General features: G+C 39.6%; 1 protein-coding gene across 1 annotated transcript in view; it reads right to left on the bottom strand.

Moving 5' to 3' along the window:
• LOC149447528 (uncharacterized) overlaps positions 1-27,499 on the bottom strand; it is a 97,005-nt gene that overhangs the window by 40,707 nt on the left and 28,799 nt on the right. Inside the window, exons 2-9 of the mRNA XM_089652378.1 lie at positions 24,224-24,297; positions 15,343-19,388; positions 13,971-14,032; positions 7,559-7,716; positions 5,549-5,658; positions 5,365-5,429; positions 3,335-3,480; positions 822-946 (exon numbers count right to left, since the gene is read on the bottom strand). Of these exons, the coding sequence (XP_089508504.1) occupies positions 822-946; positions 3,335-3,480; positions 5,365-5,429; positions 5,549-5,658; positions 7,559-7,716; positions 13,971-14,032; positions 15,343-19,388; positions 24,224-24,297 (4,786 nt within the window). The remainder of the gene's footprint in view (positions 1-821; positions 947-3,334; positions 3,481-5,364; positions 5,430-5,548; positions 5,659-7,558; positions 7,717-13,970; positions 14,033-15,342; positions 19,389-24,223; positions 24,298-27,499) is intronic.

The raw sequence follows: 27,499 nt of genomic DNA on the forward strand, positions 1-27,499 counted from the left end.
ATCCAGCCAATAAGTCTGTTATTTTCAAATCACATTAAAAGATCAAGCTGTCCAGCAAAAGTGTCAGTTAGAGGGTTGAGACAAACAAATTAACACTGACAGGTGCTTACAATGATCAGCTTTTATTCATTTATGTAACACCTTTATCTCAAAAGGAAAAAGAATATTTGCTGTAACTGCTTATAAAGTGTTAGCTGGAGTTTTAATTTGCTGGCTAAGTTCATTTAAGTCTGTTAATGTTTCTAGCACTACGTTCTCCCTAGACTGACAATGCTGCTGTCCCAAGGTTCCTCTATCTAGAGTGCATACACCCTAAGACAGGAAGTGTGTTTCTGGCAGGATCAACAGGTGAAAATGAAGAAAAACAAACTAAAAAAGAAAAACTAATGCAGCCACTACATCTAAGGATAGGTAAATTCTAATATGTCACGTTTTTGTTCTTCAATTTAATAGTTCTTTAACTAAACCTGTATTCTAGTGTTAACACTCTAACTCAGCAGAACTGCTTATTATCCTTTCCAATTCTACTATAAAATCATAATGATAAATACAGTACTATCAAAGTAATACTAGCAACCAAAATACATACAAAATGCCATACAATAAAATCTTGGTGCCCATGCTCGGGAATAGCACACAAAGCACCAGGAAGAAGAATCTCAGAAAATGAGTAATGGCAAGTAAGCAATGGAAAGCAATGGCAGCTCATTAAGGGACTTCTGGTAATGATCTATTTTATCACTGGAGTTTTAAAGTACATTGTAAGAAGCCAGGATGTGATTGAATTCATCATCACACAAAAATGAAAAATCATATCTTACAGAGTTTGCAATGGCTGTAGCGTTTGTCTGAAAAGCGCTGCTAGATTTCACAGTCAGGTCTGACGATGGAGATAGGTTTAGTACGCCCAGAGACAGGCTGATAATATTAAAAGTCAGATTTGTTCCTGGAATAGTAGAAAAATATGTAAATTATTCATCTATAATTAAATTATAAACATATACAGCAAAGATAGCAGTCATAAATTGTTCACTGTCTGGCATCCTGTTGCGATGCAATATACATCATGAGTGTTAGGGCAGCCCATTCACCATAAAAAAAAAAAGAAAGACGCATATGATGCTTTTTTTTTCTTTTTACAAAACAGGGCACCACAACAAAAGGTATGTGTTTTCTGGTGCATGGGAAGCCGTTCAGAATGAATAGCACCACAATGCACATAGTACCATCTGTTTTATCGCACATTACTGCACAAGTGGATAGGCCCTTAATCAGAACTTAACCCAAAAGGGGAAGTTACGCTTTAAGTTCTCCCCCTCCTTCTCTGACACATTTGAATGTAATTTTTTGGGGGGAGGGGGAGCTGGGACCTACTTTTGACAGGTACCTGCTCCCACGTGCCTAGACAATCCGAGCGGAAGTTGTTCTCTCTTCCTCCCTCCTTCCCTGAAGTCTTTTGGGACACATCGCAGGTCCCAGAAGACTGCAGGACCATTCACAAAGCTCATGCGTGTACAGTGGGTAACCGGCTGTGAAGCAGAAAGTAGCATAGCCGGCTGCCCACAGTAGGATGCTGGCACCGGGAACCCAAAGGCTAGTGAAGAACCAGCCCAAGTGAGGGCAGCACTGGATCCCTGGACAGGTAAGTGTCCTTTTATTAAATGTCAGCAGCTACAGGATTTGTAGTTGCTGACATAGTGTTTTTTTTTTCTTTCAGAATGAACAACCTCCTTAGGTAGATTTCTCAAAGAAGAGGAGTCTGCATTACTAATCACAACCCATGATGTTCTCCTGTTAACTTTGAATGTGTGTTAATTCAAAATCTGTCAAAATTCAGATCTGTTGCCACAACAAAAATTTTATTTCTGAACCTTTTAAATCTGGTCACACATGTACAATCTATGATTTAACAAAAGCTATATCATGTATGACCTGCACATACAATCCATTTAAAGTAGAACATAAGGCAAAACTTTATTTTTTCATTTTGTATAGTGGGAGGGTTATACTGTATCTCCTTTCAGGTTTTCTTTGTCACATTGGGGAGATTTCCCTTCACTTCCTGTTCCTTAGCCAAAACAGAAAGTGAGAGAAAATCCCTTCAAAGTGAGAGAATCAGTGGTTGTCAACAGATTTAGTGTCCCCATTGCAAGATTCTTTGTTCTAGGGATAACCCAAGATTTGAGATTTTCTTTTACTTTGGATGATAATGGTAAACAGGACAAATAGGGTGAATTTCCTTAATGGGGATACAGACAGCAAATAAAAACCTGACAGGTGTTCTAGTCCAATGTTTTGCATTTAGTTATACTTTAATGCATACTATTCATATATATTAGGTATTGTATACAAAATAGTTGATAATAAATATAAATAATATTTAATTTATGTGGAGAAATGTTAGAAGATTTGTTTGTATGTATGTATGTACATATTCTATTGATCACCCTACTCTAACCTGATGATCAATAGAATATGTCTACTGGGGATAAAGATGATTTACCAGATTGGTGGATTGGAGAGTCTTTCCCTGGTTATTGGTTGTTGGCCTTTTATGGACCAGTCTATTGTGTCTATTGTGTCCTTGAGCAATTACTAACAACACAAGTCCCTGAGTTATAGATACAGTATAGAGAATGCTGGGCAGCAAATGGTGAATTCAGGAAGACAAAAGTTTCTTGATTTGCTGCAGCTTTATACAAGAGGCAGATGCAGCCCAAAGTGGCCATTTTTGCTGTGCTGCAACCCCCCTTCATTGTTGGTAGCTAGAGCTCTGGTGGCACACAGGGGTCAATTTACTAAAATTAGAGAGTGTAAAATATGGTGCAGCTTTACATAGAAACCAATCAGCTTTCAGGTTATGTTGTCAAAGCTTAACTGAACAAGTTAGAAGCTGATTGGCTACCAAGCAAAGCTGCTCCAGATTGCACTCTCTAGTTTTAGTAAATCAACCCCACAGTGTCATTGGTTGCTAGGATGCTGTTGGGACACAGCATCATGATTTCTAGGATGCTAGAAGCACACAACATAATTGGTTGCTGGAATGCCCGTGGAGCACAGCACTTTGGTTCTAGGATACAGGTGACTGGGCAGCCCTGTGCTATTGGTTAAATATTAGGCGAACCCCCATGCACCATAACAACCGATTGCACTGTGCGGCCTGGGGGCTCAGTGGGCACTAAGGATGGACTCTTTGGTTTAGGCACTCCAGTCTCATTGCCATCCCCCCACGTGTCTCCATGAGGCCCACCTCAATTGGTCTCATTTGCAGCGCAGCCCTGTTTAAAGGATAACTAAATTCTAAAAAGTTACTAAATGACATAGCAGTCTTTACCTTGAACCATCAGTGTGCCTGGAACAATGGAGAAACCAGCATTCTTTCTAGCTGTTATGAGATTGTTCAGAACTGTGGTCTCATTCAGTAAGTTGGTAGAATTTATAGCAAAATAAGCTGTGGTATATGTCCAACCTCCATTGTTTCTGAAATATAGGTTAAGCATAGTCTAGGTAAGTTACAGTACCTTAAAATGGTATTAAACACAAAAATTTTATATGTCGCTCCATTTCCTCAAATTAAACCTGTCCAAAACCGAGCTCCTGGTCTTCCCCCCACCCCGCGCCCCCCCCATGCTCTCCATCACTACTAACAACGCCACCATCACTCCCACCCCACACGTCAAAGTCCTGGGTGTCACCCTGGACTCCAACCTTTCCTTCCTACCTCACGTCCAATTACTATCAAAGTCATGCAGGCTCCACCTCCGCAACATCTCCAAGATATGCACGTTCCTCACCCCAGACACTACTAAACAACTCATACACTCCCTCATCATCTCACGCCTGGACTACTGCAACTCCCTCCTCACTGGCCTACCCAAACAAACGCTATCCCCACTCCAGTCTATCCTGAACTCAGCGGCGAGACTCATCCACCTCGCCAACCACTCCACGTCCGCCACCCCCCTCTGCCAATCCCTTCACTGGCTCTCGATTGCCCAGCGCATCAAATTCAAACTGCTAACTCTGACCTACAAAGCCATTCACAACACTGCCCCAAGCTACCTAACTGACCTGATACCCAAATACTACCCTGCCCGTGCCCTTCGCTCCTCACAGGACCTCTCTAGCTCCCTGGTCTCCTCCTCCCATGCCCGACTGCAGGATTTCTCCAGGACTTCCCCCATCCTCTGGAACTCCCTACCCCAATCCATCAGACTGTCACCTACCCTACTCACCTTCAGGCGCACCCTAAACACCCACCTCTTTAGGGAAGCCTACCCTCGCCTAACAGCCGACCTCCTCCACTCCTCCCACCACTCCATCCCCCACAGCCATTTCCTCCTGTATCACCTTCCCCTCCCTCCTAGATTGTAAGCTCGAAAGAGCAGGGCCCTTGAACCCCTCGTGTATTGTATTGTTACTGTCTTGTCTCATGTTCTGTCCCCCTTGCTATTGTACAGCACTGAGCAAACCATTTGGCGCTATATAAATACTGTATAATAATAATAATAATTGTTAGTCTGGGGAGAGGGTAGTGTTAAATGTACAAGATTTAGATGAACAAACTAAAGCTCAACTCCAGCTAACACTTTAAGCACTTACTGTAACAATTTTTTTTTTAATAAAAGCTGACCATTGTAAGTACCCCTGTCAGTGTTAAATGGTTTGTCTAAACCCTCTAACTACCAATTTTGCTGGACAACTTGGTCTATTAAAGGAAGTTGAAGATAACGGATTTGCTGACCAGATCACGAAGTAAAATAAATGGTAAAAAGGCTTAAAAAAGAAAAACTAATGTAGCTTCTCATTTAGGAATTGGTAAGCTGCATTATAATATTTTTTTTTGCTTTGAGGTTTAATACTGCTTTAATACTGCTCAGATATCTATGGATTTGACTTTAAAGTATCAAAAGTTCACTTAAAAAGAAAAAAAAAATAAATCCACAATTTTGCAGGTAAAAAAACAGTGCCAATGCCAACCAATTTATTTTTTATAGGAAAAATGGTTGGGGCCTCTGTAATAGTTTTCTACCTGTTTGTATACCTATTGTCAGGACAGGATGTAATAGGAAATCCCTCCAAGGGGGCACAGAGACAAATAAAGCTCAATTTTTGTAGAGATAGAGAAGGGTTACATTTTCTGCTAATGCATTATAATTTATGTACAATAAGTCTGTGGCTTCTAATGTAAATGATGTGCATCTGAGATGTATTATACAAATTACAGCATTCGTACACAAATAAGAAATATATTGTATGTGTGATTTGACCTTTTTTCCAATAAAGTACTGTAAAGCATGATCTATGACTGTGTCTATTGTGTCTACAAGGCAATCAAAGAAAATAAAAAAATCCTTTACTTACGAGAATGTAATTTTTGGCTGTGCTGCCACAGTACCATTCAGATGCACTAACAGAACATCTTGCACCTATAAAGATCAGACAAGTAATATAACACATGATATATAGAGAAATAGAAAGATAGATAGATGTACACTATAACAGCTTTCTCATTAAGGATTGTCTTTTTAAAAATAAAATAACCTACCCAAGTGATGGTCTGTGTTCTCAGTGCTTCATTGGCAGATTCATTATATGGTGCCACAATAAGAAAGTTTACAGATATATTGTTTGGAGGAAGAGTGAGCTGGCTAATATCTGTAAATAAAATAATAAAAAAAGATAAAGTAATGTAACATAGATCATGACAAAAAATAATGGATTTTATAACAATAGCACAAATGCATACCTAAATGAGTGCAGACCCTTACCCCAAACCCCATTTTTCTTATATGATTTGGCCTGATCACTGTGAAGAATCTTTAGATACTATAAAGTAACAGTCAGATACCTTTGATGGTCTTTACCTTAGTTCTACTAAAAAAATCAACTCAGAAAGTTGCAGCAATTCTTACCTTCATATGCCTTGTTAGCTACCAGCTACTTCTAACTAAAGGTATAAACATGACTTAACATTGCAAAAAGCTGGCCAAATCTGGCATGGATCTCATTTCTGAGGCTTTTGACCCTACCCATTGGCCAGTGTCTGAGCAGTCAATCAAGCAGGTTAGAAAACCTCCTCCAAATGGCTATTGGGTGCCCCTAAGATAATACATCAAGTAGGGGACAGCTTCTAATAATTCTCAGGTATGCTACCTGGTGATTTATGATGACCACCAGAAAAATTAGCAAAATGTTCCGTGATCCTTGAGGGACTCAGGTCTTTGCCAGAAACCTTGAAAAGTATTCAATTCTGGCATATTTGTATTCAATAATTGTAAGTGCAAAGAACAAAAAGAAATAAAACAAAAAAAAACAAACAAAAACAGGGAGCAAACAGCTAGAGCATTATCTCCAGCACTTTACTATGGGATAAAAAGTACATGTTATACTCACAAACCATATTGGAATAGTGGCATATCAAGAAAACAGAGTCCAGAAGTCTGCTCTCCAACCTCATGGCAGTGTGCAGATGGCAATACAAGCTGAGGGAGGACTTCGAGGGACTGGTTGCCTTCCTCAGAGCAAGGAGGTCCTTGCTCTGAGGAAGGAGGCCAGTCTCCTGAAATGTGTCAGTTGGTATTGCTATCTGCACACTTCCGTGCAGTTGGAGAACAGACTTCTGGACTCTGTTTTCTTGATATGCCACTATTCCAATTTGGTTTGTGACTATAACATATACTGGTTTATCCCTAATAAAGTGCTGGAGCTAATGCACTAGGCGTTTGTGCCTATTCCGCTTTTTTTGTTTGTGCAGAACTGGCTTTCCGATCCGACAAGATCCATATCGCCTTAACCATCCAGCCTGAGTTGCACAGTGGACATGGCATTTGCATCCTAATGGAAAGCTTTCCCACAATTTCTGAGCGCTAAAGTGTCAAGTTTGGATTGTTCTAGAAATTGTAAGTACATTATTGTATGGAAGAATCATTACCGAGCCAGATGTCGAAACTCATAGAAAAACGTACATCCATACATAAAAGGCATATTAGTGAGTGAAGATCAATGTGAATATGGGTAGCACAGTGGCTAAATGGTTAACACTTCCACCTGGCAGTACTAGGGTTGTTGGTTCGAATCCCAGCCACGGCACCTCCTGCCTGGAGTTTTCATGTTCTCCCTGTGCCTGTGTGGGTTTCCTCCCACACTCCAAAGACATGCTGGTAGGTTAATTGGATCCTGTCTAAATTGGCCCTAATATGTGTATGTATGAATGTGAGTTAGGGACCGTAGATTGTACGCACCTTGAGGGTTAGGGACTGATGTGAATGTACAATAGATACATGACGGTGCTATATAAGTATCTGTATTAAATAATAATAAATACAAAATTCATAAAGAATAACAAAGGCCCCGAACTTTATAGTGTATATACATGCAAAACCAAGTATATAAACAAGCAATAATTGAGGATAACTTCACAGCTATGTATATAGGGAAAAAGACATTTAAATCAAATCAAAATAATACAAAGTTCTAATGATCTTAACATAGTGGAACGTTTAAAATAATCATCATACCACTGGTGCACACATTCTGGTGTTGTTCTTTCACTTACTGTTGGAACTGATGCTTTCGGGTTGTAGCTGGAAGACCCCAACACTACCATTGCTTTGAAGGCTGCTGATCAATGCACGCACGGTGTTGTCACTGGAAGGTGCTGGAGCTGTGGTATTTTCAAATTCAAGTACTGAGGTAACGATAACAGAGCCTGGACTGCAACACAGGCAAATGGACATGTCAAATTTCAGAAGTCAAATCTTTGTTTTAGTGTATAGCAGACATATTTTTAGTGTTGCTGACTTGATCACATTATTTTCATCTCCATATTATATTATTAGAAGTGGAGAAAAGACAGATAATAACAAGTAAGTAGTTGTTAATAGCATCCTATCAGGTTTCATCTTTCAAGATTTCTGATTGGCTGCTATGAGCAACTGCTCTATTCTCATTTTCTATACTACATGAAAATAAAAAGTATACTGGACTCAGAGAAGGTAGATTAACCACTTGCCCTCCCGAGGATTTACCCCCTTTCTGACCAGGCCATTATTTGTGTTTTGGCGCTGCGTTACTTTAACTGACAATTGCGCAGTCATGCAACGCTGCACCCAAATGAAATTTCTGTTCTTTTTTCCCATAAACTGAGCTTTCTTTCGGTGGTATTTAATCGCCTGTGCGTTTTTTATTTTTTGAACTATAAAAAAAAAGATTGATAATTTTGAGAAAAGAAAATATGTTTGACTTTTTGCTATTAAACATGTCCAGTAAAAAAAAAAAAATTTGTGATAAATTTAGGGCAAAATGTATTCGGCTATATGTTTTTGCTAAAAAAATCCCAATACATGTAAATTAATTGGTTTACGTGAAAGCTATAGTGTTTACAAATGGCGGTATATATACTGGAATTTTTAAAAATTGTTTTCATTTTTACTAGTAATGGCGGCGATCGGCGACTTATAGTGAGACTGCAGAACTGCAGCAGGCATTCTGACACTGGGGGGGGGGGGGGGGGGAATGACTTGGTGTCACTGACAGCCCCAGTGACAACAATACAGTGATCAGTGCTAATAAAAAGCACTGACACTGTACTAATAACACTGGGCAGGAAGGGGTTAACATGTGGGGCAATCAAAGGGTTAACTGTGTGCTGTTTTACTCTGGGCTGTGTGTGACTGACAGCCAAGGACACGAATAGCAGCGCACGTAAATCGCTCACGTGCGCCCCCTACCCGGTCATGCAAAATCACATATACGTGATTTTGTGAACCCCTGCCACCCTGTAGTAATATATTTCCTATAGGGGGGCGGGAAAGCGGGAGTGAGGTCTGCAACATTTAAATTTTTTGAGCACAAAGTAAAAAGCCACATTGTTAATTGTAACCTTTACAATTTAAATAATTCATAATCCAAACCTAATACGTGAGAAGACAAATTAATGTAGGATAAAGACTAACAGGGACATGAAACAGGGAGACATACTGTGTAAAATAGCCAACTTAAATATTTATAGTAGTGTTAATAGGATACTTGTCACCATTTTCAATTACATTATTCTAGTTAATTTTGATTGTAATAGTAGCCAGTAAAGCCTAGTACACACTATGAGAAAATCATACGACCGATTGTTCCATTTTCCATGAAAGTGCATATCCTGATGTAGTCAGAATGGTATCTACTTTTAAGAAAATTTTTGACCAACAAAGGCAAATCTAGCTAAGTACTAGTGTAGTAGAAGATGTGTAAGGTTATTGTATGCTTCTGATCATGCATATTATTTTTATTTTATTATTTCTGTACGATTACTGTACTAATTGAACAAAAAGCAGACATTGTGTTCACGTACAATACAAATTTTCTAGCTTGTGTAGCACTTCCCCCTTATGAGTCTCTGAGTTTTGGGCCCCCTGAAGCTCTGCACAGCCAGGCAACACAAAATTTCTTCCACACTTGCACTAGGAGTCAGTAAACAGTTTTTGAGCTTGGTTTTTTATTTTATTAGTGGGTTTTGATGGGGTTGAGAGGTGTATCGGATGCCCAGGGAAACTGTAAACTTGAGGACAAATTCCTTAGCAACTATGTACAAGTCTGTAGACAAAAAGTCTCTCCTTTGAAGAGCTCGCCAACCCTTCTAGTATACCACCTCAGACCCCAGATGAATCCTCTTCATCCAGCTTCCTGAGGCAATCCCTGGGCAAGGGAACCCAGAAGCTGACGCTTTTAGCAAAGCAGACCCAGGTGAGAAGCTAGTTGGGTTTTCCACCTGACTGCCCTCTCTCCTTATCCGGCCCAGGGGGTGTAGGCTTACTCACTCACTCTGTCTCTCCCATAAGCTTGATGGGTTGGTGGCTGCCTTCAGGCCTTATGCTGGGCTCACTCCTTCCCTGCTCCCACAGTTGTCCTCTCTGAGACAGAGAGATCCTCCTTTCAAGCTCCTGCCTGCAGGTAGGCCCCTCTCCTGGGCCTCCCATCCCAGGCTCCACACTCCAGCATTCCCTTCATCTTCCACCTGGCACAATGTCTCTTCCTCCCAGGCACTGCAGTACTTAAGTATTTCCTTGGTCACTATGCCCAGCCTCCTGCCAAGGGATTGGCCAAGGTCCCTCAAGTATGTAGATCTGAGCTTCCTCCCCTCCTCCATCCCTCCTCAAGAAAGCTCTCAGGTTTCTGGAGAGGTGGGAGGGCTCCAGAAGCCCTAACCCTTAGTACCTCCCTAGCCGTTCCTGAAGTAACCTCACTACCACACTTCCCAGGCTTACTCATCCCAGGCTGCTACTCATCCTGTGCCTAAGAAAACCTGACTAGCTCCCCCTAGCTAAACTTGAGGGGGGCTACACTTGCACCCTCAGTTTTTGTCATCCAAAAATAACCTGTTGAAAGCAGTATACTAATGGTAAGATAATCGATCGATCGATAGTCTTTCAGGAATTTTTGTCCAATTTTTTTGCCGAGTGTATGAGCCATACGTTTCAGTGCAATTAAAACATTAATCCAATAACAACAAAGTCTGGAAAAATACCAGAATAAACCTTCTTGCTATTTCTTGCTTTATATGGATTGTTAAAGTGTATCTCCAGTTCCAAAAAAGTTTTAGTTTTAGATTAGATTTAAAGTAGATAGTTTTTCATTTTGAATAGAACAAGAGAAGGTTATAATCCCTGTAAAAATGTTTTGTTTTGTCATTTATGTCCCATTGCAGAGATTTCCCTTCACTTCCTGTCCCACAGCCAAACAGGAAGTGAGAGAAAATCCCTGCAAATTAAGGGAATTCCTTGGGGACCCTCGGGTCACCAGAACTATTGTCCCTATTGGAAGATTTCCCCTCTATTGCTTTTCTGGGGACAACCCAAATTTGGGATTTTCTTTTACTTTCACTTTCAATGATAATGGTAAACAGGAAAAATAGAGAGGGCGAATCTCTTTAAGGGGGGCACAGACAGCAATAAAAACTGTCAGGTGTTCCAATTTATCTCTACTCTATTCAAAACTACAAAAAAAGTTTTGCCTTTAGTTATGCTTTAGGATTAGGGCCCCTGTTAAGATTTAAGGGTAGGGCCTCTGTTCTTGCTGCCTATGGCCTTATTTAGTTGCTTGTTTTCTTTCCTGTCCTGGTGACGGTGTTTTCACTAGCCAAGAAGCAAGGAGCAGCCTCTTTATAGGGACACAATGGAAATATAAGATATTTTTTTTAGTTTGGCCATAGGACCCTGTTGACAATGGGAGACCTTCAATGACAAGGCCAGAGTGCCATATGTATAGTCTAGGGTATAAATGATACACACACACCTTCTTCAGAGCTGGGGACACTCTCATAACACCTATCAGGGCAACAAACTTAGCCCCTGCACTCAAGCTTTATCTCAGAAAGTGCTCTGGCCACTGATAACTTTCTTTTGATAATTCTTCTGGGAAAAATGGAGGCTCAAATGTCTAAATGCTCAGTAATTTTACTGAAGACTTTGTACATGCAAAACATAACTACATCTTGATCAGCAGATCATACACAAAACTTTACCAATAGTAATACTCTTAAATAGTTGGTCCACTCCTGTGCTGCTTACAAGGCCAACAAACTAAAGCAGAGTACTAGGCTGGCATCTCCTACATTTTATTCCTGAACATAAAAAAATGAAAACTAGCTCACTCAAGCATGTACATTTATGCAGAGAGAAATAGAGTAGAGTAAGACTACATCTAAAATGCTAGTCAACCTAAAGGCATATATGATCATTTCCCATATAGATGACTATAGATAAACAAAAGAGATGGCATATATTTTCTCTTGTGGGTATTGATCAATGACTACAGCACTATAAAGCAAGTGTGCTAACCATTTAGCTATCATGTTCCACACTAGGTTCAGTTGTGTTCAAAATAATAGCAGTCAGACATCACTAACCTGATCAATCACTGTTTTTGGTAGAAATGATATTTCTACATGGCAAATAATTTACCAGCAGGTGTAGTAGAGTAATAGAAATCCAACAGACCCAACAGTCATGACATGCATGCTGCTGATTCTGTGTAATTGAATCACTAATTGAAAGGGGTATGTTCAAAATATTTGCAGTGTGGAGTTCTATTAGTGAGGTCATTCATTCTTTGAAAAACAGGTGGCAATTATTGCCCTTATTTAAGGAAGGAAGGCAGCAAATGTTGTACATGCTGGTTACAGTGCATTTCTCTCTGAAATTCTGAGGAAAATGGGTCGTTCCAGATATTGTTCAGAAGAACAGCATACCTTGATTAAAAAGTTGATTGGAGAGGGGAAAACAGATAAAGAAGTGCAGAAAATGATAGGCTGCTCAGCTAAAATGATCGCAAATGCTTTAAAATGGCAACCAAAACCTGAAAGACGTGGAAGAAAGCAAAAAACTACCATTCGAATGGATAGAAGATTAGCCAAAATGGCAAGGACTCAGCCAACAATCAGCTCCAGGAAGATCAAAGAAGGTGTAGTTACCTGTGAGTACTGTTACAATTAGAAGACGCCTATGTGAAGCCAAGCTATCTGCAAGAAGCCCCCGCAAAGTCCCACTGTTGAAAAAAAGACGTGCTGAAGAGGTTACACTTTGCCAAAGAGCACATTGACTGGCCTAAAGAGAAATGGCGCAACATTTTGTGGACTGATGAAAGTAAGATTGTTCTTTTTGGGTCTAGTGGCCGGAGACAGTTTGTCAGACAACCCCCAAACACTGAATTCAAGCCACAGTATACTGTGAAGACAGTGAAGCATGGTGGCGCAAGCATCATGATATGGGGATGTTTCTCATACTACGGTGTTGGGCCTATTCATCGCATACCAGGGATCATGGATCAGTTTGAATACATCAGAATACTTGAAGAGGTCATGCTGCCTTATGCTGAAGAGGAAATGCCCTTAAAATGGGTGTTCCAACAAGACAACGACCCCAAACACACCAGTAAATGTGCAACATCTTGGTTCCAGACCAACAAGATTGACGTTATGGAGTGGCCAGCCCAATCCCCGGATCTTAATCCAATAGAAAACTTGTGGGGTGACATCAAAAATGCAGTTTCTGAGGCAAAACCAAGAAATAGAGAAGAACTGTGGAATGTAGTCCAATCATCCTGGGCTGGAATACCTGTTCACAGGTGCCAGAAGTTGGTTGACTCCATGCAACACAGATGTACAGCAGTTCTCAGAAACAGTGCTTATACAACTAAATATTCATTAAGTGATTCAAAGGAAAGCAAAATCTTCAAACATTTTTCAGTTTATATAGTGAATGTTTGAGTTTGTAAAGAAGAATACAAACACTGCTGTTTTTGTGAACAGTCTAATATTCACTTTTCTTCAATTTGTTTAGAGGAACAACACAAATTTGATGTATTTTTCTTCATGTTTTGATTTCTAATAGAATGTGTAGTGTTCCCAATGCATTTATGTGTATGGAAATAAAATAAATTCAACACACTGCTATTTTGAACACAACTGTAAATCCTAAAAGGAGAGCCTTTTGCTAACAAAAATGTATGTATAACAGAGCAAAAATTTTAAATTCTACCTACAACACACCTATAAAATACAAGGAAAGCTGCTGGCCTTATCTAATAAGCTATGGAACAATGTGCAAAGGGCAGTAATCCATAGACACAGATCAGAAATCATATTTTATTGTCCTGACTGCTTTAAAATTATAACATTTGCCGTACTGCACTGTGTACATTATTATTCTATTTGTATGAAACATATGGTTTCTATACACTTAGTCCAATGAAAGAAACATTTCAAGCTGCCCATGTCTTTAATTAATGGCTTTCAATTGATCAATTTACTCTTTCTAAAAAAGGACCACTATATTGGAAAAAAATGTTTGTTTACACATGTACTATAGGTAATAGCTACCATCTATTACCAGCAATTGGTCTTTCAAAAATTGTTGTTATGCAGTCTTCATCTAGTCACTTACTAAAATAAATATTCTATAAAGGAATTGTTAACTTACCTGAAACCTGTCACTGTTACTTTCTTGAAATTTTTAAATTTAGCCTTATAAACTGCTGTCATCTGTGATAGAAAATATTAAAATAAAAATGACTATACAAGTTAGCTGAATGGTGATTTACACCATAGGAGCTATAAAATACATAATACTGTGAACAATGTACAAATGTAATATTGTCTTTATTAAGATTATAGTAACACTGCCAGCTAAATGGAAAAATATGTCAAATTGCAACATATCTAGCATACAAACAGTCAAAATCAAGTTGCTATGGGAATCTCTTCTGCTTGTTCTTTTTTCATTTATATTGAAATTATTTCAACATTCAACAGTTCAACAATAGGTGTGCCCACATAAGTCACACATTCTTGAATTGCTGTCTCTAAAAATGATTACCATTAAGACTAGCATACAGGGCTAGTATCAGTAAAGTAAGGAACTTGCTGGCGTCAGCCAAATTTAAACAATATATAGTAGCAGAGGCCATTTTCAGGGCAAGCACCTACATTAAAAATATTAATATATGTTTAAACAATTATATTCATGACTGATCTTTTTCAGCTTGGTATTTTATGCCTTTATTTTTTAAGCAATTCAATGACTTTTTATCACTTTTCTACTTTTTATTCTATACTTGTATATTACAATAATATCTAGGCATGTTAAAATACGGAATAATATCTTTATTTTTAAAGTGCCCTTTATACACTTTAAATGAGTTCCTCAGCAGTTAATACATTTAAAAACAAATTTGCCACAATGTTTATCTTCGTTATTTAGGGGTAGCTGCAGGCTGAGTCACCAATGATGAATGAAAAAGGCATTTTAAAACAAGCCCCCATTTACCTTTGTAGCTATATGAATTGTGGGGGTGTTAATCTTCAAATTTCACAACAGTGGCTCTGAAAGCTTATCTCTTTTCTACGTACTTTCTGTTGCAACAGCATTTTGGCACCCTGCTCACCCTCTAATGTAAAGGCCTTTTTACTGCTTAGAAACTGTTAAGAATACTTCATAACTAGTGTTCATAGTCTGGAGATAGGTGCACTTTAACTATATTTTCATTTCCCCTCTGCCACCTAAAAGTCTAGAAGTGGATTACTTCTAGTACCTGCAGCTGGCATCTTTATAATTAATCTACGATTCATAAATGGTAGCTGCGCAGATTCATGAATTATTCAAATCTCTTCAGATGAAAAAAATGCATGAACTATTCAGGCAAATGAAGCAGTCAGCAATTATCCTGAAATGACCATCCCTATCTGCAACTTATACTGACATTCCATGAATGTTTGATTCTACCCATCATTTGCTGGTGTGTTTAAAATCTGGTCCTAACTGAAATTTAAAAAATTGTATCAAGTATCCTTACCTCTACCTCTACATTTTTCTTCAGAGTCTTATATTCATCTGATGATTCATTCTTCAGTGTATCATTGAAAACTCTATTGACAATCTTAAATTCCAAAGGAACAGTAGCAGTAGGACTGGCAGTGGTTGTTTGCATGGTGCTTGTGCTGTTTGTGTTGATGGTAGTGGAGACTGACGTTGCCAGTGAGGATGTGGTCACATTAGAATTTAATGTGACCAGTGAAGAAGTAGTGCCTGTAGATAATGTGGAAACATTGGTGGATGTGGTGACCAGTAACGTACTGGCACTAGATACTGATGAAGTTGGTAATGAGGTAGTATTGGTAGTCTGTGAGGAGGTACTGGCATTGGAAACTGTTGAGGATAGAGAAGATTCAGTGGTGCTGGTGTTTAATGGGGCAGTTAATAAAGTAGTTGCACTGGAAACTGATTGGGTTGAAGATAATGTACTGGCACTGGAGTTTGATCCAGTTGTTAATGTAGTGGCATTGGATTGTAATGAGACTGGTAGTGAAGATGTAGAATTTGTGACTGATGAAGCTGGTGTTAATGTAGTGGCATTGGATTGTAATGAGACTGGTAATGAAGATGTAGAATTTGTGACTGATGAAACTGGAGTTAATGTAGTGGCATTGGATTCCAATGTGACTGGTGATAGAGATGTAGTATTTGTGACTGATGAAGCTGGTGTTATTGTAGTGGAATTGGATTGTAATGAGACTGGTAATGAAGATGTAGAATTTGTGACTGATGAAACTGGTGTTAAAGTAGTGGCATTGGATTCCAATGTGACTAGTGATAGAGATGTAGTATTTGTGACTGATGAAGCTGGTGTTATTGTGGTGGAATTGGATTGTAATGAGACTGGTAGTGAGGATGTAGAATTTGTGACTGATGAAACTAGAGTTAATGTAGTGGCATTGGATTCCAATGTGACTGGTGATAGAGATGTAGTATTTGTGACTGATGAAGATGGTGTTAATGTAGTGGCATTGGATTGTAATGAGACTGGTAGTGAGGATGTAGAATTTGTGACTGATGAAACTGGTGTTAATGTAGTGGCATTGGATTCCAATGTGACTGGTGATAGAGATGTAGTATTTGTGACTGATGAAGCTGGTGTTATTGTAGTGGAATTGGATTGTAATGAGACTGGTAGTGAGGATGTAGAATTTGTGACTGATGAAGCTGGTGTTAATGTAGTGGCATTGGATTCCAATGTGACTGGTGATAGAGATGTAGTATTTGTGACTGATGAAGCTGGTGTTATTGTAGTGGAATTGGATTGTAATGAGACTGGTAGTGAGGATGTAGAATTTGTGACTGATGAAACTGGTGTTAATGTAGTGGCATTGGATTCCAATGTGACTGGTGATAGAGATGTAGTATTTGTGACTGATGAAGCTGGTGTTATTGTAGTGGAATTGGATTGTAATGAGACTGGTAGTGAAGATGTAGAATTTGTGACTGATGAAGCTGGTGTTAATGTAGTGGCATTGGATTCCAATGTGACTGGTGATAGAGATGTAGTATTTGTGACTGATGAAGCTGGTGTTATTGTAGTGGAATTGGATTGTAATGAGACTGGTAGTGAAGATGTAGAATTTGTGACTGTTGAAACTGGTGTTGTAGTGGCATTGGATTCCAATGTGACTGGTGATAGAGATGTAGTATTTGTGACTGATGAAGCTGGTGTTATTGTAGTGGAATTGGATTGTAATGAGACTGGTAGTGAGGATGTAGAATTTGTGACTGATGAAACTGGTGTTAATGTAGTGGCATTGGATTCCAATGTGACTGGTGATAGAGATGTAGTATTTGTGACTGATGAAGCTGGTGTTATTGTAGTGGAATTGGATTGTAATGAGACTGGTAGTGAAGATGTAGAATTTGTGACTGTTGAAACTGGTGTTAATGTAGTGGCATTGGATTCCAATGTGACTGGTGATAGAGATGTAGTATTTGTGACTGATGAAGCTGGTGTTATTGTAGTGGAATTGGATTGTAATGAGACTGGTAGTGAGGATGTAGAATTTGTGACTGATGAAACTGGTGTTAATGTAGTGGCATTGGATTCCAATGTGACTGGTGATAGAGATGTAGTATTTGTGACTGATGAAGCTGGTGTTATTGTAGTGGAATTGGATTGTAATGAGACTGGTAGTGAAGATGTAGAATTTGTGACTGATGAAACTGGTGTTAATGTAGTGGCATTGGATTGTAATGAGACTGGTAATGAAGATGTAGAATTTGTGACTGATGAAACTGGTGGTAATGTAGTGGCATTGGATTCCAATGTGATTGGTGATAGAGATGTAGTATTTGTGACTGATGAAGCTGGTGTTAATGTAGTGGCATTGGATTGTAATGAGACTGGTAGTGAAGATGTAGAATTTGTGACTGATGAAGCTGGTGCTAATGTAGTGGCATTGGATTGTAATGAGACTGGTAATGAAGATGTAGCATTTGACACTGATGAAACTGGTGTTAATGTAGTGGCATTGGATTCCAATGTGACTGGTGATAGAGATGTAGTATTTGTGACTGATGAAGCTGGTGTTATTGTAGTGGAATTGGATTCCAATGTGACTGGTAATGAAGATGTAGCATTTAAGACTGATGAAGCTGGTGCTAAAGTAGTGGCATTGGATTGTAATGAGACTGGTAATGAAGATGTAGCATTTGAGAATGATGAAACTGGTGTTAATGTAGTGGCATTAGATTCCAATGTGACTGGTGATAGAGATGTCGAATTTGAGACTGATGAAGCTGGTGCTAAAGTAGTGGCATTGGATTGTAATGAGACTGGCAATGAAGATGTAGCATTTGAGAATGATGAAGCTGGTGTTAATGTAGTGGCATTGGATTCCAATGTGACTGGTAATGAAGATGTTGAATTTGAGACCGATGAAGCTGGTGCTAATGTAGTGGCATTGGATTGTAATGAGACTGGTAGTGAAGATGTAGAATTTGTGACTGATGAAGCTGGTGTTAATGTAGTGGCATTGGATTCCAATGTGACTGGTAATGAAGATGTTGAATTTGAGACCAATGAAGCTGGTGCTAATGTAGTGGCATTGGATTGTAATGAGACTGGTAGTGAAGATGTAGAATTTGTGACTGATGAAGCTGGTGTTATTGTAGTGGCATTGGATTCCAATGTGACTGGTAATGAAGATGTAGCATTTGTGACTGATGAAGCTGGTGTTATTGTAGTGGAATTGGATTGTAATGAGACTGGTAGTGAAGATGTAGAATTTGTGACTGATGAAGCTGGTGTTAATGTAGTGGCATTGGATTCCAATGTGACTGGTAATGAAGATGTAGCATTTGTGACTGATGAAGCTGGTGTTATTGTAGTGGAATTGGATTGTAATGTGACTGGTAATGAAGATGTAGCATTTGAGACTGATGAAGCTGGTGCTAATGTAGTGGCATTGGATTGTAATGAGACTGGTAATGAAGATGTAGCATTTGAGAATGATGAAACTGTTGCTAATGTAGTGGCATTGGATTCCAATGTGACTGGTGATAGAGATGTAGCATTTGTCACCGATGGAGCTGGTGATAATGTAGTGGCATTGGACTGTAATGAGACTGGCAATGAAGATGTAGCATTTGAGACTGATGAAGCTGGTGCTAATGTAGTGGCATTGGATTCCAATGTGACTGGTAATGAAGATGTAGCATTTGTGACTGATAATGTTTGGGGGGCAAAGCTTGATGTGCCTGTTGTTAAACTGGTTGTAATAGGGGCTGATGTGGTTGATAATGTGGTTGTGGAATTTGAATATGATGTGGTAGATAAAGCAGTGGAATTATCAGTACTTGGTAATGAGACTGATGATAACAAAGACGTGTCAGAGGATGATGTTAAAGAGGATGATGAGGATGTTAATATTGTTTGGGTTTGAGAGGCAAGAATTGTTGATGATGTTTGGTCCAATGTGCTGGGTAGTATAGTTGTTGTAGATGATGAATCACTGTTGTTGGTGATTACTGTAGTGGTAGTTATATTAGTTGTTAAAACATATCCAAATCTGGAAGCTGAAATAAAGAAAATGTATCACAGTTATTGCATTTTAAATGACAAGTGAATAAACAGATGAAGCAATCCATCAAAAAATATTTACAGTTACTCACTTTCTATAGTACAAAGGAAGAACAGCATTGTCCCCCTAGGATAAGAAATGTTTTAGAACTACAGAAGACTTGCCCTTCTCCTAGTGCACCATATCCATGTACTGATAAGCAACAATACATTATATTTTTCTATTGGGGGTTAGGAACTCATTAACCCCTTGATAACATGGTAATACATATAAAAGTGGGCTTTACACCTGGGCACGTGTCAGGAAACTAGTACAGCTAATGCTAATTCTCATGCAGCTAATGCTCATGCACATGTACCAGCACACAGGCGAGCTCAGGCTAACAGCCAGTGTGCATTGACACGTAGGCGCATTTCTGTGCACCAGTATGCATTGGCACGCATGTCTTTGCGCATTCTCACAAAACGGCCTTTTTAAAGGAGACTCTGCTGTGTACTTATCACACCAGTGTGCATCGGTGCACACGTCTTTGCACTTTGGTGCCAAGCAGCCTATTTAAAGGAGACTCTGCTGTGTACTAATCACTGGATGTTCTTCCTGTGATCCATGTTCCTGTGTTCCTGTTTGTACTGACTGATCTTCTGTTGCTGACCTGGCTTGTTCCTGACTTTGCTCTGTGGATTCTGACCTCGGCTTGCCTTAGACTACTCTCTGCTTGATCTCCTGGTGCTAACCTCGGCTTGCCTCTGACTGTTCTCTGCCTGATCCCCTGGTGCTGACCTCAACTTGATACCGGATCTCGCTCTGTCTGCTAATCTGGTACCTGGCCTGCTAGCCTACCTCTTGACCATGCTGCTGTCTCACTGTGCGTGACCCTGGCTCACCTTGTCTATGACCCTGATTGTAGCAGTCACCTACAATCAAGCTACTGGCACCTCTGCTTCTTTGAGCCTTGTACCTTTGTCACAACATGGGGGTGCTCGGATCAGAGTCACAAGGGAAGCCCTGTCGTCAACTCATCCTCCAACCAAGGTACGTGACAGAACGACATATATGACCATTTGGAAACTCGGGCACTGCCCAAGGTCCTGGGGTCAGTAGGGGGCCCCATGAGATGCCCCTGATACCTTTATGATAGGCTATTTTGAGTTTGGGCAAGGACACAGGGGCCCCATGATCCCCTATTGCCTGGGGGTCCCATGAGTTGTCAGTCCCCCCCTGGCCAGGAGAGAGCTGCATGGTGTGCTCGCAGCACAGAGGCCGGGCTTTCAGTGAGAGCTAACTGATTGGGAACTGAAAGTCCCAGTTTTTGATCACCTGATCACTGTGATAGCCCTAGATTGGCTATCACAGTGATCAGTCACTATGCAGCCTGGCCCAGGCTTTTTTTCTCCTCTGAATGGAGAGAAAGATACATTGTATGTTTCTCTCATTGCCAGGGAGAAAAAAAATGTAAACAAAGATGTGTAAACAATAAATATTAAAATAAAAAAAAAGAAAAGAAAAAAAAAACTGCTGGATTAAGGTTTGATCTAGGTCAGTGTCAGGGTTAGTGTTAGGGTCAAGGTAAGGGTCAATGGTCATGGTCAGTATATTTTAGGTAGGATTTTTAAAAAAGGGCATTTTTTTAAATTAGTGTCAGCTAGTGTCAGTGTCACTATGTATTACTACGGGTGCTAACAACAAATAATATACACATATGTGGTATCACAGCAATCATCAAGAGCAGGATAATTTATTTTGGATTGCTCTTTGATGGTAAGTAATGGCAATAGAAAGAAATATACAGGTAAATTAAAAAAATGATTTTTTTTTTGCTATTTTGGGACAGTAAAAAAAAATCAGGAGATATTCATTACCATTTACCACCAAATGAAAGCTCAATTTGTCTTGAAAAAAGGTAAAATCCACCTGGATACTCAAAGTAGTTGTAATCATATGTATAGTTTTACTAACATATGTCAGAGTTGCAAAATTGGGTCTGGGTGTTAAGGTTTGTTTTACCCTTGGCCATGAAGGGGTTGGAATTGTATTTTGTGCAGTGTGGAAAAACCTTTGAATGGTACAAATACATAGTAGCTTGTATATAATGCATGCATCATGTTTATTTAAAGTCTGTACGGATCATATTTTTTTCAGGTATTTATGTATAATATAATAATACTTTTTATTTACATTGTAAAACAACAGGTGTATGCTTTTCGCATGTTTACAAGGCCACTCTGGATTTCTCTTTAAATAGAATTCAGTAGCTCAAGCTCAAATTTACACACAAAACTGAATGGGTGAGTGACTTACTCCCTTTACCCCCTTCCCCCTGTATTCACATGGGCCCACACTGAGAGAGAGTCAGCTTGACAGCAAATAGTTTCTGCTGTGCTACATTTTTTAGAAAACACATAATGCTTTGTGGATCCAGTGACAGACAGGCATTCTCTTTTTTTTGGTAAAATAAACTCTATGGGTTGATTTACTAAAACTGGAAAGTGCAAAATTTGGTTCAGCTCTGCATAGAAACCAGTTTCCAACCTCAGCTTGTTCAATTAAGCTTTGACAAAAAAAACAAAAAACCTGGGAGCTGTTTGGTTTCTATGCAGAGTTGCACCAGATTTTGCACTCTCAGGTACTAGTGATTTAATCCCTATATGTCTATTCTGTCAAAAAGACCATTTACTTGTCTGCTATTATCTTTTTTTTATACACTGTCTGCTCTGCATGTGGAGGACAATGTACCCCCTTGGCATCTTTAAGAAGGGTGCTAGAGTATAATGTATTCACAGGAGTTACATCATAAGGGCCACTCAATGGCCAGAGAAGGAGGACAGCGGGGCTGGAAGTAGAACAGGAGAAAGTAGCAGTGGCAAAGATGGAGCAGGGGCTACACACATGAATCTTACATTGCTGGAGGTTACCAACTCAGAGGTAAGCCTACCATAATGTACAAGTTGTCCATTATGGAGAATGCTTCTGCAACCCCCCTCCCCCCCAACACAAATAAACATTTATTTTATAAACAAGTTATAAAGCATCAGTTTAAAAAGTTACAGACCTAAACAAGTGAAAAGATGTGACTCATTATATTTTTCTTAAATGGAACAGTTGACTGGTTATTGTAACGGGTCTCAAACTGTTGGCTCTCCATCTGTTGCCAAACTACAAGTCCCATGAGGCATTGCAAGATTGACAGTTACAAGCATGACTCCCAAAGGCAGAGGCATGATGGGACTTTAGCTTCACAACAGCTGGAGGGCCACCAGTTTGACACCCCTGAAAGGGTCAGTTCAAACAAAAGTAACTTTATAATAGACATGTGCACGCTGGGAATTTTTGTTTCACTTCATTGAAGAATGTATTTATATTTGTTATGTTGTCCCGATTAGTTTTCAGAATTTGTTTTGTATTTTTGTTGGCCTGGGTAGATTTAAAAAATTTTGCAGTTTTTCAGGAAGATTGCTATATATTTGATATGGGAAAGGAGCTCTCTGGTGGGAAATCAAATTAGCCCTATGCTATTGACTGTGCACCTTATTTAAGGGAACAGGAGCCAGATCCCCTGCTCACGAAGAAAACCTTTAGATTGCTGGGTGAAGAAGAGTTCATCTAGAGTCTGGGGTAGTACAATTGGAGCTGCTAGCTAGCATTCCAACAGAGACTGTGTGTCAGAGAGAAGAGAAGCTGTGAATAGTTCAGGAAGTTGTCCTTAGATTTCAGTTCCCTTGAGCATCCTATACATCCCTTTACCCCATCCAATTTAATTCCCTTCAATAAAACAACCAAACCAAAGCTCAAGGCCTAATTTCTGTCTGTGGATGAAAGTGGTGTGGAAAATGCTAACTGAATGGCTGTGCAGGACTATAGGGGGACCCAAATTCATCAGCAATCCCTAAGGGGGTAGTGCTACAAAAACGTTTGACCAAAGCAGTTCCATGCAAAGACACAGTATACTTACCTCTTTGACTGCCCATAATGGATACCATTTCTTTAATTGGCATCAGAATCATCAGCAACCAATAATTTAAGGAGATTTGGATGCCTTTGTTCCCTGTTGAGGGTCTGTTCTCTGACCTCTGTGTCAATACTGTGTCTTGTAGTGACAAAAGGGTTGGAAGATGGAACAGCAGGACATGGTGGAAGACACAGGCATCCGACATCTCATAATTGTCAAATGCAAAATACACTGACAGAGGCTTCAGGTCTGGAACGGAGTGAAGGTAGGAGATATGGCCACAAGAGAGGCAAGTATACTGTGTCTTCTTTTGCAGGTAACCCTTGGGACAAAAGTTGCTTTAAATATTTACACCCAGGTCTGGCTATATTAGCTAATGCATACCAGGGTATAATCATTTCTATGGTGAGTATAACCTGTAGCCTACAAGAATTGCATACAGGGCAGGATAGAACAGCAGCATTTCCCAATGAGAACAGATATGCACCCTTACATCAGATGTACTGCAGATCAGTACCACAAGGTAATTTGAAAGCTAGTTTCTTCTGATGAAAGTATTCAGTGATGTTTGAGCCCAGAAGCTTTTACAGCAGCTTTTCTCGACCTTCTTACTATGGAAGAACTCTTGAAACAACTTTTTGGCTTCAGCTAACCCCTGCTAACCCCTTACAGATAGATAAAAAGATTGTTGGTGTCAGTGGTTACTCATCTCAGAGGCAGATATTCCTTAATATTTGAGGAACCCCTAGCAACCTCTGTAGGAACCCTAGGGATCCACAGAACCCTGGGTGAGAAAAACTGTTTTACAGTAAGTGAATTCATAATTAATAGTCAAGGTAAGGAAAAAAATGCAATGGTGGTTATACACATCTGACATGTCTTACCTGTGATTACAAATGTCACAATAGCTGACTTCCATAGACTCATTATTGAAGGTACAGTGTTGCATTTCCAGTTCCTATTAAAAAAATATTTAGGATGTTTACATTTATGCTTTATGAAATATTCAGACAGTAATGCTTAACAAAGATGCTTTGTTACTATAAACAGGATTTGGACGATCTGAATTCAGATTGTTTAGATAATTTAGTGGTAATTATAATAATTACAAACCACTATATTAAGTTATGGTTTGTGGTATGTTTGATTCTTCTTAGTGAGGCTTAATTATAATTGCAAAAAGACAAACCCCCGGGTTCAGGGTGAGTAAAAAAAAAAGTAAGCTGGAAGACTCAACCTTGCGAAAATGACCATTTAATAATGACTATTGACTGACTCACCGAGGCATTACTGAATGCCAAAAACACTTAGCAAAGGCACTCTCTAAAGCTGCATGTATAATATAGTATATAGCTAGTAGATTTCTGTTCAAAATGTTTCGCTTTAAGAATGTGCTTCGTTTTTCTAATCATCAGTGGGGTAAAGTCAACACTGTTTTCTTTTACTTCAGTGACAAGAAAATTTGAAGGAAAAGGATAGAACATTTTTCTAGAACAAATGAATTTCTAACAGTGTATGTGGTTTTTGTTTGGTGAAGTTCATTCACCCCAAAATCAAATGGTAAAAGCAAATTAAATAGTTTTGAATGACATTCGTCAAGGTGTTGAATGTACAGAGAATTTATGTATGACTGTTCATATGAATGTTTGTTCAAGGTTCTTCTAGTGCAGGGGTCTCCAAACTATGACCATCCAGCTGTTGAAGTACTACAAGTCCCATCATGCCTCTGCGAGTCTTGCCTCTGGCTCTCAGTCTTGCCAGACTTCATGGAACTTGCAGTTCCTCAACACCTGGAGGGCTAGTTTGGAGACCCCTATTTAGTGTATACCCAGCTTTATCCTAGCCATACACTAGTCGAAAAATCGTTCAAACACATTTCTAAAAATCGAACACACAGTCGTGAGAGCGTGTAATATTGCCTTCATATAATGACCAATTTTCGAGCAATAAATTATTCAATGGACATACATGATGCAGTTTTTTTGTTTGTTTTGTCACACGTGCGCAGTATGAACAGTATGATTTTAAATGGGCAAGAAATACATTAATCTTTCAGTTTATCGTCCTTTGGAAAAAAAGTTTTCCAGACTTTTTTCTTTTACTTTTTTGGCTCAAAAACATCACTATTGATTTTCGGTTTGTGCCCATTAACTGGATGAAAAATGGAATTAACTGTCCAAATGACAGATTTTTTAATGATTTTTCATCTACTGTATGGGCACCAATAGTCTTAGAATAATTAGTGTTAGTTACACCACTAAACTAAATCTGGCCATACACAGATAGGCCCCTTTCACACGAATGTTCTGATCGGGTCCGTCTGTCCGTCTTACAGGCAGACCCAATCTCCTCTATGGAGCGGTGGGTGTCAAAAGACATGTTCGTTTACACCCACCTACATCCAATCTGATCTGATCCACTAAAAACAGACAAATGGGGATCTGTTCTCCTTCTGTTCAGCAGATCAGATTGAATTGACAGGCAGTCCAAAGCGGGGTGGATAAGCGGAGCTGACAAGGACCTGTCATCTGTTTGCTAAGCAGAGATCAGCAGACAGATCCCCTGCTGAGAAAGCGGATTGCAGGTGGAGTTTGCCCCATGTTAAAGGGGCCATAGATTTGTTTCTGTTAGCATGGTGGATATCCTACTTTGGCTGTCATCTGATTGGATGCAGGTACTGTTTGGCTGACAATTTTTACCTCCTGACTCCAATTTTTCAGGTAAATGATGTCAGGTGGTGATGGGGGGTTGCTGACAGGGACACCCATGGAGTGAATTTGGTTTGTCGGGAACTGGCCGATATTAGCTCTGTGTATGACCAGCTTTAGCATATACGCACAGCAGAGGCAAACAGCAGGAGGCCAGAATGCTGGGCAGACACGTTGCATTTGCTTTCTAAATCACTAGCAAGGTGATGTCATGATTTTTCACAAAGATGACAAAGAACTGATCAGAAAAAGTCTTGGCTTGAGACTAGAAGAGTGCAATATAGAAGCCTCAAGAACAGGGGCGGACTGACAACTCATGGGGCCCCCAGGCAATAGGGGATTATGGGGCCCCTGTGTCCTTGCCCAAACTCAAAAAAGCCTATGAAAAAGGTACCAGGCAGGGGCGGACTGACAACTCATGGGGCCCCTGTTCAATAGGGGATCATGGGGCCCCTGTGTCCTTGCCCAAACTCGAAAAAGCCTATGAAAAAGGTACCAGGAGCATCTCATGGGGCCCCCTACTGACCCTGGGCCCTCGGGCAGTGCCCGAGTTTCCAAATGGTCAGTCCGCCCCTGCTCAAGAAAAGTAGTGAACATTGTGCTTGAAATTTAAGGAGTTAGATGGAAAACACACATTTTAGAGCTATATATGCAGCTTGATAGATAGTAGTACCAGTACATACTTCCCAGCTTTCTGAGGTGGCAATAAGGGACAACTATAAGCAAAAGTATATATATTCATAGGGCACACCCCCTGCCATGCCCCCTTACAAGGAAAAGTAATGCACCAAAAAATGATTGATTAAACCCACAAGTGCTTTTTTTACCACGACTATTTCTTTATAGTGAAATGTACAGATGCAACAATTTAGAAATTGGATAAGCGGTTTAACACAGTAAAACACTTTTTGATAGATAAATAGTGTATTTTATTTACAACTATATAGGTCAGACCAACATGAGGGACAAATGAGGAGGAAGAGGGACAGAGGGACTTTTTTCCAAAAGAGGGACAGTCCCTCAAAATCAGGGACAGTTGGGAGCTATGCCAATAGACAATATTAAGACATATACTGTACGCAGGTGATGTAGGTTAATTCTTCAAACCACCCTTGGCAAAGAGGAAGGAGAATCCTTTGAAAAATGAAGTTTGCAATCAACTTTAATCAGTTGTTACTTGTGTTACAGGTGTTAATCAAGGTTTTGTTCACCTACGCCACTGGTTGGTTAACATTGCTGTCGGCAGGGTGGAAAGGGGTTTGCTCTTTCCACCTTGGGCACCTTTCCCATATACATTGACACAGACACAGAAATCAGTAGATGGATATGTGTTGAAGACTTAAAGCAGCCTTTCTCAACTTTTTCAGAACAGAGGAACCCTTGAAATAACTTTCCTGTCTCAGATAACCCCTGCTAAAAATGACTATATCTGCAACTCGTGATACATTAGTG

Source organism: Staurois parvus, unplaced genomic scaffold (genome assembly GCF_062004578.1).
Source record: "Staurois parvus isolate SC_StPar_1 unplaced genomic scaffold, SC_StPar_1.0 ptg000682l, whole genome shotgun sequence".
Lineage (NCBI taxonomy): Eukaryota > Metazoa > Chordata > Amphibia > Anura > Ranidae > Staurois > Staurois parvus.